Genomic DNA, 18,223 nt, shown 5'->3' on the forward strand with positions numbered 1-18,223 from the left:
AAATTACTGGAAAAAAGTCCCAAGTTCATGTGGACAGTGAGGAAGCTTTCCATTTAGGGATGGAGTGGACAGGCAAGGAACTGTGGGTGACTGGGAAGCTGATTTTTCACAGCCAAAATCAGGCCCAAGTCCAAGTCTCTACATGTATTCTTCCATTTTGCAGTTTGGGTAAGACATTTTAGGTGTTTGGGGATTTTGAAAGCTTCCCACGAAGCCATTCTATAAACATAAAAGATTATAGAGATTCCTGAGGAAAAAATCTGCCCTTTGCAGCAGCTCTGCAGTTTGCAGACTGGTGCCTTCCATCTGGCCCAGGATGGAAAAGGGGGCTCTGTCGGGCATTCTGTGAAGAGAAAGGAAAAAGAGGCAACTCCCAGCTTAAGGAAATCCTCCTTTTTGGAAACATAATCATAATCTCACTGGCCTTTAATCTCTGAAACCCCGAGCTTAATTCCTGCCTAGATTTAGGAAAAAAAATAATTTAATGGTTTTCTTATAATCTCTGCTGGAGTCTGTGAGTCACCCCCCACGGTGTCCAGCGTCACAGCAGTGTTTGTGAGCACCCGGCACGGGACACTGGGAATGGAGGAGCAGGTGCTCACACATCCCTGCCTGCCACGGCTGCCTGTTCCTTCCTGGGGGCAGGATTAATTCAGCTGGGAAGTTTAACTTCCCCCAATGTGTCACAAAGCTCTGGGCTGGGGCTTGTGCTCCAGGCAGGAGTACAAAGAAGCTGAGGCAGTTTGGGGCTGACAGTCACCTGCAGTGTTTTCCCCTTGGCCATGGATTTCATCCATCCCGAGCAATTTTGTTCCTGCTCAGGTTCATGAGCCACACTGTTTTGTGTGAAAGTTCCCCCGGTTCACTGAGATTTATCTCCTTTGGCCAAAGGGCAGCAGATTTTAGCTCCTCCTGTCCCATCCCAGAGCCCTGCCACACCACTTCCTACAGCGGCATGGCTGGAATTCTTTGGTTAATTAATTAAGGCTGAGAGTTTAGTGGCTCATTTCCCCAGGTAATAGAAGGTGGAGCTGGTGTGTTGGGACAGGACTCTGCACCTCACAGTCAATTGGAATTGTTTGTGATGAACTAGAGCCCTGACCAGTCTAAAGGAAACCCAGCAGGGTACAAGTCCTTGCCACAGGAGCATCTAACTCTCCAGACTGCCTCTCGGGAGTCTATCTGATTTATTTTGTGTGTGTGGTTTGACATTTCTTCATGTCAGGCTTCAGTTAGTCTTAACAGTAGGAAACACAACATAATGAAAACATGATCTTCCTTTGTAATTATGACACAATCTTTAGTCTGAGTTTCCTCTTCCAAGGTTAGGCATGTAAAATAAGTCACTCCACTCTGCCTGTCCCAGAGTGGAGGCTGTTACTCTGCACAGGGATCGACAGCAGGACAGGGAATTGGAGCTGACACCGTGCACAGCCCCACGCCCCTGGACTGTCCTGGCACCTCCCGTGGTGACCTGGGACGTGTCCTTGCACGGGGAATCCAGGAGCTGTAAGCGTTGCAGCCCCGAATCTGTCTGCCGAGCTGTGTTTGCTGCGAGCTGTGTTTGCTGAGCTGCTGGAGTGGGATGTGCTAATTACTGGAGACATCCATTGGAGGGAGACGTGGTCACGAGGCTGAGCCGGTGTGTTCCGCACGGGAGGATTTGGCATCATCCGTTTCCTTGGCTTGCTCCAGAACCCCTGTCTTGTAATTAATGTCAGTGTAGGGCCCCTCTGGTTGTTATGCGGGTGTCCAGGATTCCCTGTCCGGCACACGTGTCCATCAGATGGGCGCAGATACGGGGCGGGATGGGTGTGATGGGAGCGGGAGCCCCGGCTCCTTCCCTGGCTGCTGTCCCTCCGCAGAGGTGCTGAAATTCCAACCTCCTTTCTGGTCCAGCACGAGCCCTCGCTGGTCCTGCATCACAAACTGTGCTCCCCCAGGCTCCTGTAGCGTGTTCTGTGCACTGAGGGACGTGGTGTTTTATGTAACGGGTACAAATCCTCCCGTTCCTCGTTTCGCTCTGTACGGAACCTTAGGCCAAACTTCCCAGGAAGAATTCCATGAAGTTCAACTTCACCGTGGTTTTATATAAACCACTGCTGTGTAGGTGTGCTTTATCAAGAAGGCTTCTAAGAGAAGGTACCATCCATTTTCGTAATAAAATTAACATTTAGTGCACGCAGAAGGCATGGGAAATTATATAAAGCAGCAAGTACTGTTGGGAATACTGTGAGTATAATTTAAATGGACGCTTCTCTGCAGTAAATCTGTTTGTGACGCTGTTACACACACAGAACCTCCTCCGGAGCCCCAAACCTGTTCCTGGGTGAGGTGAGGCACCCGGTCCTTTCCTGCCTGATCTTTTAGGGGGTGTTTCACCTGGGGAAGGGGATGCTGTGGCTGAGCCTCCCAGGGTGCAGCATCCCCCGGGCTGCAGCATCCCCCGGGCTCCCCAGGGCAGGCAGCACAGCAGTGGGGTCCCCCCCGCCCCCCGTGGCTCCCGTGGTGGGGGTTTTGGGGGCCGGCAGCTCAGCAGGGGCTGGCTCTGTGCCGCTGTGGCTGTTTGTAATCCGTGCCCTCCCCCGCGCTCTGAGTGGCTCAGCTCTTGCAGAATGCCAGCCCCAGCCCTGCCAGGCTCGGTGCTGGCAGTGAAACGCTCCCGTTGGGCTCCGGAAGTGGTTAGTGAGCATGTGTGAGGTGTGCACCTTTGTTCTGGAGGTTTCCCAGCCTCTGCTGCTCCCCCTGCCCTGCTCCGGCTCCCCTGGCTCCGTGCAAAGCCTCAGGGCTTCTGCCGCGAAACCTCGCTGGCACTTCCAGGAGACAGAGCCACAGGGATGGGCTGTGGCTGCTGAGGGTCCCCAGGCCCTGAGGGGGTGTGGACCAGCAGAACGTCTCCACCGGGCTTCTTCTAACATTTCCTCTGTGCTCCACACCCAGGCTCCCTCTGTGCTCACTGCAGTTTAGAGGAAAAGATAAACTGGCCATAAAATCCCTCTGAATTCAGGCTGCTTGTATGTTTTGGGGAAGTCATTGCTGCTTCTGAGACTGAAACTGGAATTTCCTGGCTGTTTTTGTGAGTTCAGGTTTATGTTTTGGAAAATTGCCTGTGTTGTTTTGGGAAAGGATGGTAGCAATAATAATAAATATTCCACATCTATTACATGTTGGAACTAAATGATCTCCAAGGTCCCTTCCAACCTGAATCATTCTATGTTTGCTATTCTGATTAGTCTAAAATTACATCAGACAGACTGGCTATCCTAAAAATGGATCCTTGATAGAAAATGCAGGTTTGGAAGCTGGGGATGAGGCAGATCCATCACCTGGATCCAGCCTGGCACGTGTGCTAACGGGGCAGCCTGGGGCAGCTTTAAGGCAGCTTCCTGTGATTTTACAGGTGAAAAAGGGCTTTTCACTGTCCTCCTGAATGAGAAGCACCCTGCCTGGATGGAGCAGGGGCCTCAGATGCTGGAGAGAGCCTCTGGCTGGCACTTACCACCCAAAATAAACCACCTAAGGAACCCAAACTGCTCTTGTTTCTAATGCTGCTCAACACGACCCACCCTCTGCATCTGCAAACGCATCACAGCCTGCACGTGCTCCAGAGCTGGTCAGAAATGAGCAGCATGGTGCTGGCTGAGTGTTGGTCTGGCACAAACCAGGAGGCCGTCGAGGGAGACCCTGTGAAGACCCAGTCCTGACATGGTCTCTCCTTTGATGGTGTTTGGGGTGGATACAGGACCCTCCTGTTTTTGAGGGAGCCCGCTGGCACAGAGAGAAGATGAAACCAATCCTTGCATGAAGCAGCTGGGTTTGGTGTTGGTGTGAGTGGTGAGCTGGGGCAGGAGCATCACCCCGTGCCCCTTCCCCAGACGCTGGTGCCCTGGAAGGACACCACAGGACAGGCTGCCCTTGGTGGTGGGGCTGAGGTTAAAACATGAAGCTGGCCAGGTTTAGACATGAAAGTCCTCCCCAGCTCCCACCGTTTGCTGCAGGAGAACAAATGAGGTGCTGTGTGGTGCCTGTTGGCCTCGTGTCTGTGTGGGAACGTTCGGAGGCGCAGCTTTCCTGGAAGGTGCTGTGCTCAGCCCCCGGATGCACATTTTAGTGCATTATGCATATGCATTGGCAGCATTTCTATATTTGTCTTTGTCTGGAAAATCATTTGCTTTTTCCAGCTGAGTGTATCTGGTCTGTGTGCGTTGTGATGCCTCTCTGAGGTACTTGCTGGTTCTGGGAGCTAAGATTGGGGTTTGGGATAGCACCTGGCACCTGGACCATAAACCCTGAGCGTGTGTGTGTGATTTTAATGTAGGAATGAACATTTCTGGCTGCTGCAGAATGAATAAAGGTTCTCCATCTGTCCTCCCCCCCCTTTTATAGATCTCTGTCTGTAGAGTCAGAATTCAGTTTAACTCTTAGATGGAGACAGCCAGCGCAGTGCCGAGGGGAGAGGTTACAGGATCCGTGATGGGAGAACGATTGCACAGAGCTAAAACGTGATTCCCCCTGCCCATCTCCCACATTTCAGGCTCACAGCGAATTCCCAGGTTACCATGAGTCGCCTTTTTGTTATTTTGGCCGCTTTGCTGTTACTCCCCTCCCAGCTCCGAGCGGGCTCCCAGCAGCAGCGGCTCTCGGGGCTGCGTTTTCCAGGGAAGCTGGGCGCTTCCAGGGCAGCCGCATCCCGGGGCGGTGCGGAGCGGGATGTGCGCGGCTCGGAGCGCTGGGAGCCGCCTCGGAGCCGCCTCGGAGCCGCCTCGGAGCCGCCTCGGAGCCGCCTGGCCGGAGCATCCGCGCCGCCCCGGGAGCGCGGGGCAGAGCCGCGGCTGCGTGGCGCTCGCTGTCACGGCGGGCGGAAGCCTCGCGTATTTATGGAGCCAGCGCTTCCTTCTGCGTTTGAGTGACAGCCAGGATGCCGTCGCTGCCTGGTCACTGGAGCTGATTAGTATGCGCCAGGGTCCGCCTCGCTCCGAGGGATGCAGCCGCAGCAGCTTGCAGAGCTGTCACACTCACACGGGCTCCGTATCTGCACTGGCTTGACGAATTAAAAAGCGAGCCAGCCAGCGAGAGAGAGACCCGGAGAGAGAGGGGGGACGAGACAGAGAGAGAAGCTTGCAGACAGCGCTCGCTCTTTTCCTAAAGGAAGGATTTTGCATCCCGAGTGCTCACTGGTTGTGATGATGCTTCACTTAGCGGGCTCAGAATGAGCTAGAGACAGCAGATAGGGGAGAAACTAAAGGCAGAGCACAAAGCATTACGAACCAACCCAAAACCAGGAACAGTTTTCTCCTCTATTCTAGCATGGTGGATGTATGGACAGTCTTACAGAGCAGAGGTTGACTTCTCCAAATCTGCCAGCCCCACACCTCGAACACTACAGTGTTCTGCATTGCACCATGACCTTGGATGTTCAAACGGTGGTCGTTTTTGCAGTGATTGTGGTGCTATTGCTTGTGAATGTCATACTCATGTTCTTCCTGGGCACTCGTTAAATGGATTTTTTCTCCTGAGCTGTTGGGGGCTACTACTACCACTAGCAATTCAACAAGAGAGCACGAGCGGGAGAGAGAGAGAGAGAAAGGCGAGAGAGAGAGAGAAAGAGAGAGAGAGATTTCTTACTGAGGGGGGAAACGCGTTGAGCTTCAACATGGCCTCGCTGTGATATGTATGACGTTGGTATTATTATCTCTCCCTAAATCTTTTGTCATGTCTTGTCTTTTAAGTATGCCTGTAAGTGTAGCTGCTTTTGCCGGGGTTTTAAATGTGATAAATAATAATAGCGATCCAGTCCTCCGTGGTTCTGTGCTAGCGAGACAGAGCTGTGCTTCTTTAGGCAGCAGCAGAGTGAAAATGATCTGTCTTTGGTGAGCACTGGCTGTGTTGTTTTGCTTTCCTTTGAAATAGAGGCTCAAGTTAATAATAAGTCATTTTGTGTGCGATTTCTAGCAAGCAGTTAATGTGCAATGTCTGTGAGAGTAACCATGTAGGTGCCAGGTGAGAGGTTCTGCTGTGTGCAACGGAATCGAGCTATGGGCATTTTTTAGGGGGGAGGGTGGTGTTTGAGAAATCCTATTAAAGGATTCAATCTTTGCTAAAATAACATTCAGCCACAAAAAAATGTATTTACTGTATTTATTTATGTTGCCTTGATGATCTGATTTGATTTCTGAAGATTCAGCCCCAAAGCCTCCAAATTCTATGTCCACACTGATGTAACCCAGCTCCTTTCTTTAGAGATGTGAGAGGCACCAAAACATAACCTGCTGGGTTTTTATTCTGGTTGTACGTGGTTTCTGTCTGCAAATTGGGAAGGAAAGATCAAAGGGAGAAAGGGCAATGCAGCTTTGTTTTTCTTTTCTAAAGCAACAGATACAGAGGGGTTGGGTTTTGCTTTGATTTTTGAGAGATCTGATTTTGGCTTGCTTTTGTTTTTTTCATGTGTGTGTGTATATATCAAATTTTGGGGAATGTATCTAAGAAAAATCTTTGCCCACCTCAAGGATAACGAGCTTTTGAGATAGGTTGCTTCGCGTGACTTTATTTACATTGATTTTCTGGAAAATGAAGTGCTAAGTTGTGTATTATGGGCTTGCTGGAAAGGTGTCCAGCAGTTAGAGGTGCTTCTAGCCTGAAATTGCAATGTTTACAGCTTGCAAGCAGGGTTGGTGGGGGATCCAGTGGCAGCACGAGAAGTTTGGAGAGAATACGAAGGGAATATCTGGAAAGAGTAATGCCTTTTCCTCTGGAAAATGTGTCTCTGTTCTATGCTTCGGTTAGAGATCTTCAGGATTTTTTTAATATATTATTTCACCCTTCAGAAAAATCAGAATTGCTTAAAACAAGCAAAAATATCAGTTTGAAAATGTTTTTATCTTTGCTGATAGTCACTGGAATTTTATTGCCTTGATAATTTAATTTGTTCATGCTTACTCCAGCTGTCTATTGTTTATTTGATGTCCTCTGAAAAAAAAAATCATGTAACTGATAGATAAAGACAAAGCTGGAGGTTACAGATGGAGACATGGAGTTATTTCCCAGTGGGGGTTTGTGTGCTGGGAGTTAAATGCCGAGCAGGGCTCGGGAGCCGATATCTTTTCCATGGTGGCATGATTGGAAACGGAGTTAAATCCTGCAAATTTGGCACTTCCGAAGTGCTTTCAGCTCTAAATAAAAGAGAAAAAAAAAATTTTCTGAGTCCCAGGGTGGGAACAATCGTCCCCAAAAATGTTATGGAGCAGTTTTAGTGGGAGGAAAGGCAGGAGCCAGGGATCTAAGCCCAGGAAGATGCTCCGGTGCCTGCTGGCTCCATTTGCCCTCTTCACTTGTAGCTGTCTGCAAGAGGTACCTGCTTCACTTCACAGGGGACTGAGTCAATCTTCTTCCCTAAAAAAAACCTAGTGAATAAAATTGATGCTGACGATGGTTTGGGTTGTTAAAAAGCTGAAATTTGCTCTATTTGCCTGTTGGCCATCCTGTGTCATTAGTTTTATAGGTTGCAGAATCTCCTGGAAAGGTAATAAATGAGCTGAGATCACCATGGAGAGGGAATTGATCAAACAGCAGCCAAAATCATCCTTTCAGGGGAACAGCCTTGAACGACAAAGGGATTTGGAGGAGAAAGGGTGGAAAAATGAGCAAAAACCCAATCCCAGAACTGATCAGTGAGTTACAATGGGCTGTGGCTGTGCCTGAATGTTTATTTTCTCAGGGCTCTCTGGCACTAAGGTTTACCTTTCAATATGATTTCTACGAGGAATGCCCAGTGCCTGCCGCGGTTTCCTGGGCGCATTCCTTGATCCAGAGCTTGTACTCCTGGGGAGATGTTTGGGAATCGTGCGTGTTTGGTGGTGGATGTTCCTGCCATGCCCCACGGCTCCTGCAGTGCCTGCCCCTCTGGTTCCATCCCTGGGGGCTGTGCTGGGGCTGCATGGGGAGGACGAGGGGTTGTGCACGCTCAGCTGCTGGGAGGGAGTGCCGGGAGCCGAGTTCTTCCCATCGCGGAACGTGCTTGGGAGAATTCCTGTGATTTCATTACAACTTTTTGCCTTTTATCCTCCTGAAGGCTGGTGGAGTTAAAGAAGGAAAGTTAATGCAGAGCAATACGAAAAGTTGGCAGCAGCAAACTTTGTTATTGTAGCAGCACCATTCTCGTTATCTCGGGCTTCCTGTTGGAATTTTGGGGGGAAAGAGAGGAAGCGAGAGATGAAAGAGTGAGCGAGGGCTGGGCTTGCTGCTTGTTCAGCTTGCTCTGTTTCCCATGCCAGGCCTCAGTGACCACCTCTCCAGCCCTGCCCCAGCCCCAGTTTTGTATTTTGGCAGCTGCACTTTGGTGTTTCCAGGCGTGCAGGAGCCCCTCTCTCCTGCCGAGCTGGGCACAGCGGCTCAGCCCATGCTGAGCACTGGGAGCTTTCTGGGGTGACAGCACTGCCAGTCCCCACTAGATCCCTGTGCCCCTAAGGGACTGTGCCTGCAGCATTCCGGGTGGCATTTGCATGCTGTGAAATTCCCTGGCATTGGAGCTTTCCGTGTTCCAGAGCTCCGTGGGGCCATTGGGGTCACGCTCGGGTCCCTGGGGGTGCTTCTGACCCGTGACTCTCCTGGGTTTCTTCACCTTTGTGGGGATGCTCAGACCCAGGGATGAGGCAGAGGCATCATTCCTTTAAAGGAATCAGAGTGCTGACCCTCTGGAAAAAAAGGCCCCAAGATAAAAAAAAAGAGTTTGTCTGCAAAAAGCCTATTTGTGATGCACATAATCTCTTTCAGTGTTTCTGCTGTGTGTTTGCTGAGGCTGGGTGATGGGAGACCTGCCTTGCTGTTGTCTGCTTAAGCAGGATTCAATGTTATTTGCCACAGGATTCATGAAAATGCCTCTGCCTGTATCATAGCAACCTCGTTTCCCACAGTCCATAAAAAGTCCATTCCTCCCGAGCAGCAATCTGCCGTCTTAAAGATTCAGGCACCCTCCTCGGCATGGGGAAAGGGTGATGTGCCCCTCTCCGGGTGCTTCCCTGAAAGCTGAAGGGTCGGGATGATCCCGGCTTGTCCCTCCGCACAGCGTTTTTAATGCTCTGTCTTTAAGGCAGATAAAGTGCTTTCCTTTGGGGTTTCTCAAGGCTTCCTCCCCCACGCTGGCTATTTCCCACCTCTGTTTAAAACCTCACATGACAAGTTGGAGGGGATGGGACAGCTCCGAGGTCTGTGACGCGGTGGCTCTGCCCTGTCCTGCCATTTGGCTTTTCCCCCGGGATGGCAGCAGCACAGCCCTGGCTTTTGCCGTGTAGGGAGTGAAGATCTGCCCCGATGCCAGCCCTTCTGTGGGAATGCAGAGGTGCTTTCTTAGCCCGTAGATGACTGTTATTAAGAGCTGCATGTTCACCTGACTCCTGCCCCCATCTGTTTGCATAATGTGGTTATATTTCTTTTTGGATCAGGTATTCAGTACACAGCCCAGCTGCTGTGTATAATGTCTGAAGGAAAATTGCCAAAAATCCATGTAAGTTTTATGGTTTGTTGGGTTTTTTTAAGTTGTTTTGCTTTTTTGGTTTTGGTTTTTTTTTTTTTTTTGGTTGCTTTGATTTCATTTTGTGACTAGAACCCCTGTCTGTGTTGTCATTTCATTTTGTTGTGGTGCTCGGTTTGTGTGTTCAGCTGGAGTGCTCTGTGTGCCGTGCCTGCCTGCATGTGTGTCCGTGTGCTGCCGTGCCGTGTGCTCCGTGTTGGAATGATGATCTCTCCCGGGGAGGCTCCTGTGTTTTACATTTCCTATCTGGATTTTCTCAGCTGGCTGTGAGAATCGTGCTCAGCGTGTCTCTCCCAGTGAAATGTTGGGAGAGATGTTCTGGTAAAACACAAGGGTTTGTCTGGGAGCTGCAGAGTCTCCAGTGAGGAGAAGTTGGGAAGCTTGAGGCAAACTCCCAAATGTTAATAATTATGTGAGAATTGTCCTGTTTAAAGATAATGCTTGTGCAGGGGTTCCAGGGCTGGCAGAGGAGAGTTCTGACAGCTCCTGGCTTTGCCACTGATGTACTCTATGGCCTTGGGCACGTTCCTTTGTTGCCTTGTGGCTTCTCTTCTTCATCTGGGATAGAGGAGTATCTCGCAGTACTGAAGTGTAGCCATGCCTGATGTTCTCCTGTGTGTCCCCTTTCTGACTGGGCAGGTGGGGGACGTGTGTGTGCCCACGTTGGCCCAGCTCTGCCTGCCTGGGTTTTGCCTGTTGGAGCTGTTGTAGACAGCAGGAGCTGTGGTGATTGATGCTTCCCACTAAAAATAGATGCTCCTGGAGGAAGAGCTGCTGGAGGAACCGTGATTTATTGTCTTTATTTTATTAGTTGTGGTTGAATTTCTTTCCTGAGTGGAAATGAGTCTTAATCTGCAAGCACCGACAGACGGCTGGGTTGGCTCTAACCAGCAAAGGGCCGTGTGGCCTCCGCTCCTTATTCCTGGTTTTCCTGGGAATTACTCTGGCCTTGTCAGAAACACCACCTTGATGAGGTGTTCACAAGGGCAGGAAGCCCCCAGAGCTGTGCTGCTGGGGACTGTGTTGGGCAGCCTGAAAGCTTCACCATCTGTATTAAAGAGAATTTTGGGGGATGAAGGGAGTGCGTGCATGCAAGGATTTAAAGAATTAGGTCTGGATCTCAACTGACTCTGGTTTATCCACAGGGATATAATCTCATAGGAGTGTGCTGCTTTGGGGAGCTACCCCTCATGCTATCACAGAGCTGGGGAAACTGAGGCACGGGGTGGTTGCAGAGTGGCACATTCTGAGATGGGGGTTAGTGGTTCTGGGATCTGGAGGAGGATGTGGGGCCTGCCAGTGGGGGAGGGTGTTTGGCGCCGTGTTTGGGGTCTGGCTTGTTCATTTTTCTGCAAACCTTGCTGTGGGGCAGTGTCGGGGGGCCAGGCTGGTGCCGGGCTCAGGATGCGTTTGGGGGATTTTGGAGCCTGGAGCAGCCGAGTGTGGCCGTGCCCATGTGAAGGGCCATGTGGCTCAGCGCCTGCCCCTTCCTTTGCATCAGCTGAGACATATATAACACAACGTATGGGCTGCTGGCAGCCGGCGTGGGGCTATTCTCGGCTGCATCTGCGCCTCGGCGGAGCCGGGGCCGCGCCGAGCCCGCCCTGCTCGCCGGGCTGGGCTCAGTCTCCAGGGATGAGCTGTTCCCAGCCCCTTCCCCTCCTCCAGAACCTGTCCGAGATGGGCAGGGCAGGCACTGACCCTTGTGGGTGCTGGGGACAGCCGGCAGCCCGCTGCCAGGGAGGCAGAGCGGTCTCACCCCGGTTCAAGCAGCCCGGCTCTTTGTTTTCCCCTTTTGTCCCTGGATAAAGCCCCAAGTGGATTTCCGGGCTGCTCACTGTGGTGACATGAGCCGTGTGTGCTCCGGTGTCCTCCTGTCCTTCTGGAGCGAGGCCGTCCCTGCCCGGCGTGCCCGGGGCTCTGTGCTCTGCCGGGGGGACTGAGGCTGGAGTGTCCTTCCCGCTGCTCCTGCTTGGGAAGGCGGCGAGCCTGGCTGCCCTACAGCCTGCCAGGGCCTCTGTCCCCAGCGCTGCTCCCCTCCTGTCCCGCCTGGAGTGGTGAGGACAGTGTCTGGGTTTCAGGGATGTCCTGCCCTGTGCCGCAGAGAGCCCGCAGCCTCGCCAGGCATCCCTGCGTGTTGCTGGCTGGGTTTGTTCGCTCCCGGTCCTCGGGATGTTTGCCCCAAAGTATCCAAAGGGTTGAGCTGCTGCTGCTGCCAGTTCGGGGGGTTCTGAGCCCCTGCACGGGAGCTCAGAGCTGTGAGAGCGGCTGCAGCTCACGCCGGGAGTTGCCAGGAGAGGAATGGGCCCAACTCGGAGGGCTTGGAAAGCAGAAAGGATGGAATTGTGCACGGAACTGTTCCCTTGTCATCGGGCAAATGCAGTCTGGCCTCAGCCACACGAACGGGAGTGCGCAGCAAGCCCCAGAGGATCCGTCTTCTACCCCAATAAGTGTGGGTTAATTTGCCCGGCATATCTGGGGAAAAGTTTTGTCAAATAAAATTTTTCCGTTTGGCAAAAGCATCAGCTCTCGCTGGCATTACCAGAAAACAGGGTTTTTTCAAAGCATTTCTGTGGACCTCATTCCCCTGCTATTTCTGCTGCTCCACTCCCCTGTATTGTGTTCAGTAAATCTGACAAGGTTCTCTCAGTACGTCGTGCACTGAAGTTTCTGTTCTGATACCAAATTTAGGGAAGGCTTGTTATCTACAGTTCTTTCTTCCTGGCTTGATAAGGTGCTGATTAATTTAATGCAACTCTCTTTCCTTATCTAGTTGAGCTTCAGTGAGTTTTAGTATAATCTTGGAAAACCGTGATCAATCTTTAATGCTTGTTTTCAATGTTTATTCCAAAGCCTTTTAGGCATGCTGGATGTTTGCTCTTTTGTGAAGTTCTAGGAGAATTAAGTTAAAAAGTAACAATTATAAAACTGGTTTTGAATGCAGATGGAACATTTTAAAAGTTGTTCTAAAACAAGAAAGAGCAGTTGGCTCTGATGAAGTTTTAGGTGTTAAACTTGAATTGTCTTAACTCTGGTGCTGGCTGCGTAAGGCAGGGAATATCACCAGAGCCCTTGTATGGGCACGAGGATGGTGCAGGGCTGAAGGAGAGGGCTTGTTCCCCCTCCAGAGGTGTATTTAAGGTGAGAAGGGACAGGGACACTGTCACCCGCCCCTGTGTGTGGAATTGTCCCCTGCCTTTGCCCGAGCACACAGGCACGAGGATCAGGCAGTGCATGAAACCGGGCTGTCATCGGTGCGGAGCTTCTGCCGTGATTTGGTGATCAGGGGCTGACATCTGGATAGATTTTCAGTCTCCTCTGGTCCAGGGGAGATGGATTTCTGTTCCAATGCCCAGCAGCAGATCGATCCCATCTCCTGGATACTGAGAGTTTTGCAGAATTGTCAAAAAGTCTTTTCTAAGGAATTAAAAGCGCACCCAGGCATGGAGCAGAGGAGCTAAACCTCCCAAATCTGCAGGCTGGGAAGCAATTTGCTTTAACGGGCTGCCTTAGAATTAGAAATGTTCAGGCAGGAGAAGTCTGGCTTCTTCAGTGCACACACAGAGCCTGGGAAGTGTGTTCCCAGGCATTAACAGGAGCCAGACTGTAGATTTATGGAATTCAGGGAGCACTGGCCCTGCTGCCCCCAGCACCCCTCTGCAGGGGTGGGTGCTGCTGAGCCACGTGCTGAGGCCACCCCTGATGGCTTTCTCAGCCCACTGCCATTTTCAGATTGTCACCGTGGCCCCAGCTGCCAGAAACCCCATTTTCCCAGCTGGATTTGAAGCTCAGTACGAGTCTGTGTCTGGTCCCCAGAGCCCTGGTATGGCTGGAGGTTGTTGGCAGCGTGTGCTCGGTGCTTCTCCCTTTGCTGTCTCCCTCCCTGGCTTCCCTGGTCCCTGGTCCCTCCTGCACTGTGTTAGAGTTGTGTGCTTTGCCCCAGAAAGCAGTGCTGCTTTAATCTCTGTTTTCCAGCAGCTGCCAGGCTGTCCCTGTCCCTCCTCCCCAGCCGTGTCAGGGCACACATGTGTACACCCGTGTGCAGGCAGCACTGCACCTCCCTGTGGGTCACTCTGGGCATGGGCAGGGAAACCTATGCATTAAAACACATGTGCATATGTTTTCCTTCCCAGATATATTTTGGAAAATATGAGTCAGCAGCAGCAGCAGCAGCAGCAGCAGCAGCAGCAGCAGGCAAGAACATGTTACATAATCTCTGGAAACCAAGAAAACCTCACAGTTTATTAGGAGGGAGGCTTTCTGCAAGCATTTTACCAAATTTTTGGGGCCACACATTGGCCTGAGCCCCTTGGTCAGTGGCCTCCTTTCCATCTTATTCTCTTCTGTGCAGTGCTGGGAAACAGTCCTAGCAGCCTTGGGTTTTGTTATTTTTAAACCCCCCAGTGCTGGTAGAATCTCAGGGCTGTGCTGTTGGTAACGACTTCTCTCTTGTTCCTTAACATGTTCTCCTGCACAGAGTCTGTGATTTTCCTTTTTGGTTCCCCCCACTCCCCACCTCCTGCTGTTTTCTCTCAACTCTCAGCACTGAGAGAAATGGCACATGAGTGCAGCTGGAAATAGCTGCTGCCCCCTCCGCCTCCCCTCTGCTCACAGCCACCCACCTCCTCCACCTACTCCCTAATGGGAGAGTGAAGTCAACAGCCGCTTTTAGCCCCGGGCTGCTGCTCCTCGGCTCTCCCCCTCTCCCTCGCCGTGCGTGCCCTGCCCACGCAGGATTCAGAAGGGCTTCATCGCTGTTTTAAGGCTCCTGCAGCTGGAAGAGAGCTTCTCTGGTCCCGTTGGCATGGGGGGATCTGGCTGGAGCATCAGGGATGAGAGGGATGTGCCGTTTGCCCCGTGCTGGCCGGGCAGGGAGAGGGGAGCAGCAGGAATTATGGACACGCAGAGGAGCACAAACAAAAATCCAAGGGAGTCAGACAGCAGGAATGTCAGGGGTTTGAATCCTGGGCACGTCCGTGTGAGCGTTGGCACGGGCAGGGATGGGAGCAGGAGGCACGGAGCCCTGCACGGTGGGTGGGTGCTCTCAGCTCTCCACAGAGCTGCATCTCTGCTCCTCCAGCTCTAATGCCAGGCTTAATTCCAGGCTGCTCATCGAGTCCCTGTATTCCTGCAGGATGCCTGGAAAGCCTAGGAGGGGAATGGGCGTTAGCAGAGAGAAAGGAAAGGAAGGAAAGGCCTTGTTTGTTATTAATTTGCCTGATAAAAGTGAAAGGTTTTGAGCCACTTTGATCTCTCAGGGCAGTGCAAACGCTTTCGCAGTGGCTGAGCCCGTGGGTGCCCTTCAAGCAAAGAGGAAGCTCGGTTGTGGTTTTCCAATATCAAAGCCTTGCCAAGGAGGCTGAAAAATGCCACGCTGGCTGAGAGCAGGAGTGCAGGCAGCTCCGTGCCCTGGCTGGGACAGTCTGAGCCACTGGCTGCAGAGCACATTGAGAGAGACACAACAGTTGGTGGTGACAGAATAACCTGTTTATCCAGAGCACTCTGTCTTCACCCCTATTAGCTCTTGAGTTTCTGGTGTTTGGAGACAAGAGAATTTAAATCTTCTATATTTTTAGAACCACAAAAGTCTCTGTTACAACCAGAAATTCTAATGAGCTTAGCAGAGGGGGTGGGCTTTTCTGTCCGCCGTCCATCAGGGCTCTCCATATTTTATTGAAAAACCTGGTTTGAGCTGTGTCTGCCCAGTGTTTGGAGCAACTGGGGAATGATGGGGCCCTCCAAGGGCTGGGGTCTGGGAGAACTGCCCCCCATTCCCCACCCCTTGCTGCCAGGGTGATGCTGCAAGGGCTGTTTCATCTTTCCATGTCTTTGTTTCACTTTCTGTAAAATGCATAGAAGGAAATTGCCCTTTCCTGTTCAAGGGTTTGGCAAGTGAGGATGAAAAGTGCTGTGTTGTAGGCAGGTGGGATTGGAGCAGATGGATGAAAAATGCCTCTCACCCTCTGGGGCTTTGCGGGGGCCCCTGGCAGAGCAGAGCTCCCACCCAGGAGCTCCCTGCTTTAATTTAAAGCAACATCTTGAATTCCACCCGAGATTCCAACAGTGATGTCAGCAGGGCTCCACCAAAGATTCATTTGGCCTCAGATATTTTGCATATGCAGCGTCAGAGCTCAGCCTTCTGTTTTTGCAGCTAGAGAAGAGCTCTGCACCTCTTTAGAGCCTTCAATAATAATACACTTGCTCTCTGTTACTAATTCATCTAAATGAGGCTTTTTTTTGTTTCTCTAAGCTGTTTGTGGTATTTCTGTGCTGTCGAGAAATTAATCTGCATTAAGTAAGAATACCTCAGTAAAACGAGGAGCTTTGGAGTAGCTGTTCAGCCCCTCGTGGCCTAAGCTCTGGGGCAGAACCACTCAGGGTATCCACAATTCCCACCCCAAAGCCAGCAAAAAAAGCCAGGAGAGGCTCATGGTGCACAAAGGAATGGCACAAAAGCCACCCAAGGCAGCCCAGCCATGCCCTGGATACTGGCATGGCCTGGAAGTGCTGTCTCTGACTGAGTGACATGAGTTCACATCTTTATTCCCAGATCTTTCCTTTTCAAGCTTCTGTGTTTGGCCATCCTCTCCCCAAAAGGAGGATTGTTCCCTGGGGCACGTTCCCTCCCGTTTTGTCAGGACAGGCAGGACGTGTCTGTAGTGGTTTTCTCAGCTGGTCAGGGAAGATTTCTGCTTCTCCTTTGAACAGGTCTCCCACAGCTGGAAACATTTCCCCATCACTGCAGTGGGTTTTGCTGCCCTTTTTGCCTCTGTTTCTCCTGCAGACAGTTTTACCTTTGCAGGGTTTTTCCAACTCAGGTTGAAATTCAAGCGATAATAATACTTGACATTCTTCATCCTGGCATCTTAAAAATATTTTCTGACGTTTTAAAGCCTTTAAAGCCTTTGTGCTGTATAAATACTTGAGTACTTCCTCTATTTTTAAATGAAAATGGTGCCTGAAAACCCTCAAAAATCAAATGAAGATCAAAGGCTTGGGAATACCAGCAGTTCTCTGTATTATTCACAGCAGCTCAAGACTGAGGTTGTATTGGCTAACTGCAAAAGGACTGCTGTGCTCATAGTGATGCAATCATGGAATTATGGAATGGTTTGGGTTGGAAGGGACCTTAAAGCTCATCCCATTCCACTCCTGCCATGGGTAGAGACACCTCCTACTATCCCAGGTTGCTCCAAGCCCCATCCTGGGGGCATTTCCAGGGATCCAGGGGCAGCCACAGCTTCTCTGGGCACCCTGTGCCAGGGCCTCCCCGCCCTCACAGGGGAGGATTTAGGATTTCTTCCCAAAACCTGCCCTTTCTCATTGGTCTCTAGTTAGTCTGTCCCAGCTACTCTGTAGAACTCAGCCTTGGAGCTCAGGAGAGCTGGGCTTGGTGTCTGACATTGCTGCTGCTGCCTGGATGGAAATCCCATGTTTTATCATCTTGTTTTCATGTCCATCCCAGTGCAGGAATGGCCAGTAAAGGGCTGGAGCAGGGATAGTGGCAGCACTGCCCTTTTCAGGGGGAGCTGGCCTGGCTTTACAAGGTTTTCAGCAAAGTAAATCTCTTTTCCTGTAGTCCAGCCTTCCTCAACGTTTTCCTCCCTCCCTGTGGCTTCTGAGCAGGAGTCAGGACAATAGATGGAAATTGATGTCCTGAAGGCATGGGACAAGGGGATCCTGAGGGCTCAGGGCAGCTCACAAAATAATTGCCTCTGATAAATGCTCAGAGGTTTCTGTGGGTTTGCTCAGAAGCTGCAGTCAGGGCTCACAGTGGGGATTTTTACCACTGCCCAGGGAATTGTTCCAGGGCTGTGTGAACCACCACCAGCAGCATCCTTGCTGGAATAAAAGGTAAAAATGGATGCAGAGCAATTTGGCCAGAAGAAGAGTGGAAACAAACAAACAAACAAAAAAGTTAAGATCCAAGGAGTGGCTGTTGAAATGCAAAAGGATCTAGAAAGCAAAGATGCAAAAATAAAATCTGAAACGGAAATGAGTGATGTTTTTCCAGCATTGTGTAACTCATTTTAATTGCAATCCATCTAGAAATCTATTTGAGGCAAGAAATCAGTGCAGAATTGTAGAGCAAAGCATTGGCCTTCCAGATGTTTGCAGCTTTCTGGATTGTTATTTTCAGCTTCCTCCCACAGTTTATTTGAGTCCCTCCTTCCTGACAGTGGCCAGGGAAAGATGTCCCCATGAGGTGTGGCAGGTGGGAAGTGAGGCCTGTCCTGGGGCTTTCTGCTCTGAGATTGCCTCTTGTTATGTCTTAAGGAGCAGCCTGGAGTGGTTTTGGTGCTGGGAACGGGGTGTTGGGATGTGGAAGCCCCAGGGTTTCTGTAGGGTCACCGCTCATCTCCCAGGTGTGGCTGAGGGCTCAGGGCGGGCTGTTGTCCCCTCACAGGGAGTTTTCCTGGGCAGGAATTCTGTGTGAGCGGTGGAGCTGGGGCCCTGCTGTGCTCTTCTCTCTGATCAGCTCCTTTAAATCCATGGGATGAGGTCGTATAGCACAGGCATGGGAGCTGCCTCATCATCTGGAAGTTCTTTCACCGGATGGATTTTCCCAGCCTAAGAGACTGGTGAAAGTCCATCAGTGCTCAAGGCTTCTGGTAATTCAGCAGAATTAAGTCCTTACTTTCACAGATGTCATCCATGTCATTCCCAGCAGTCTCCTGAAAGGCCAGCATGACATTT

At 51.1% G+C, this 18,223-nt stretch overlaps 2 protein-coding genes across 14 annotated transcripts in view; both read left to right on the top strand.

Moving 5' to 3' along the window:
* Positions 1-18,223, top strand: part of ARHGEF9 (Cdc42 guanine nucleotide exchange factor 9) — a 177,523-nt gene that overhangs the window by 57,514 nt on the left and 101,786 nt on the right. For 2 of the 13 annotated variants that reach the window (XM_068205131.1, XM_068205137.1), the window contains exon 1: positions 5,317-5,671. The exons of 7 other annotated variants lie outside the window; for them this stretch is intronic. Coding sequence is in view for 3 of the 6 variants with exons in the window: in XM_068205132.1 (XP_068061233.1) it covers positions 9,470-9,499 (30 nt within the window). In the remaining 3 variants the exon portion in view is untranslated. Of the gene's footprint in view, positions 1-5,316; positions 5,683-9,456; positions 9,500-18,223 lie in introns of those variants that run through there. 4 more of the 13 variants (XM_068205136.1, XM_068205135.1, XM_068205130.1 and 1 more) reach the window with 4 other exon arrangements.
* On the top strand, positions 5,319-5,617 carry LOC137482654 (uncharacterized). Its single transcript, XM_068205162.1, has one exon. The coding sequence runs from the start codon at positions 5,319-5,321 to the stop codon at positions 5,496-5,498; it is 180 nt and encodes a 59-aa protein (XP_068061263.1). The 3' UTR covers positions 5,499-5,617.

The sequence above is a fragment of the Anomalospiza imberbis genome, chromosome 14, assembly GCF_031753505.1.
Source record: "Anomalospiza imberbis isolate Cuckoo-Finch-1a 21T00152 chromosome 14, ASM3175350v1, whole genome shotgun sequence".
NCBI lineage: Eukaryota > Metazoa > Chordata > Aves > Passeriformes > Viduidae > Anomalospiza > Anomalospiza imberbis.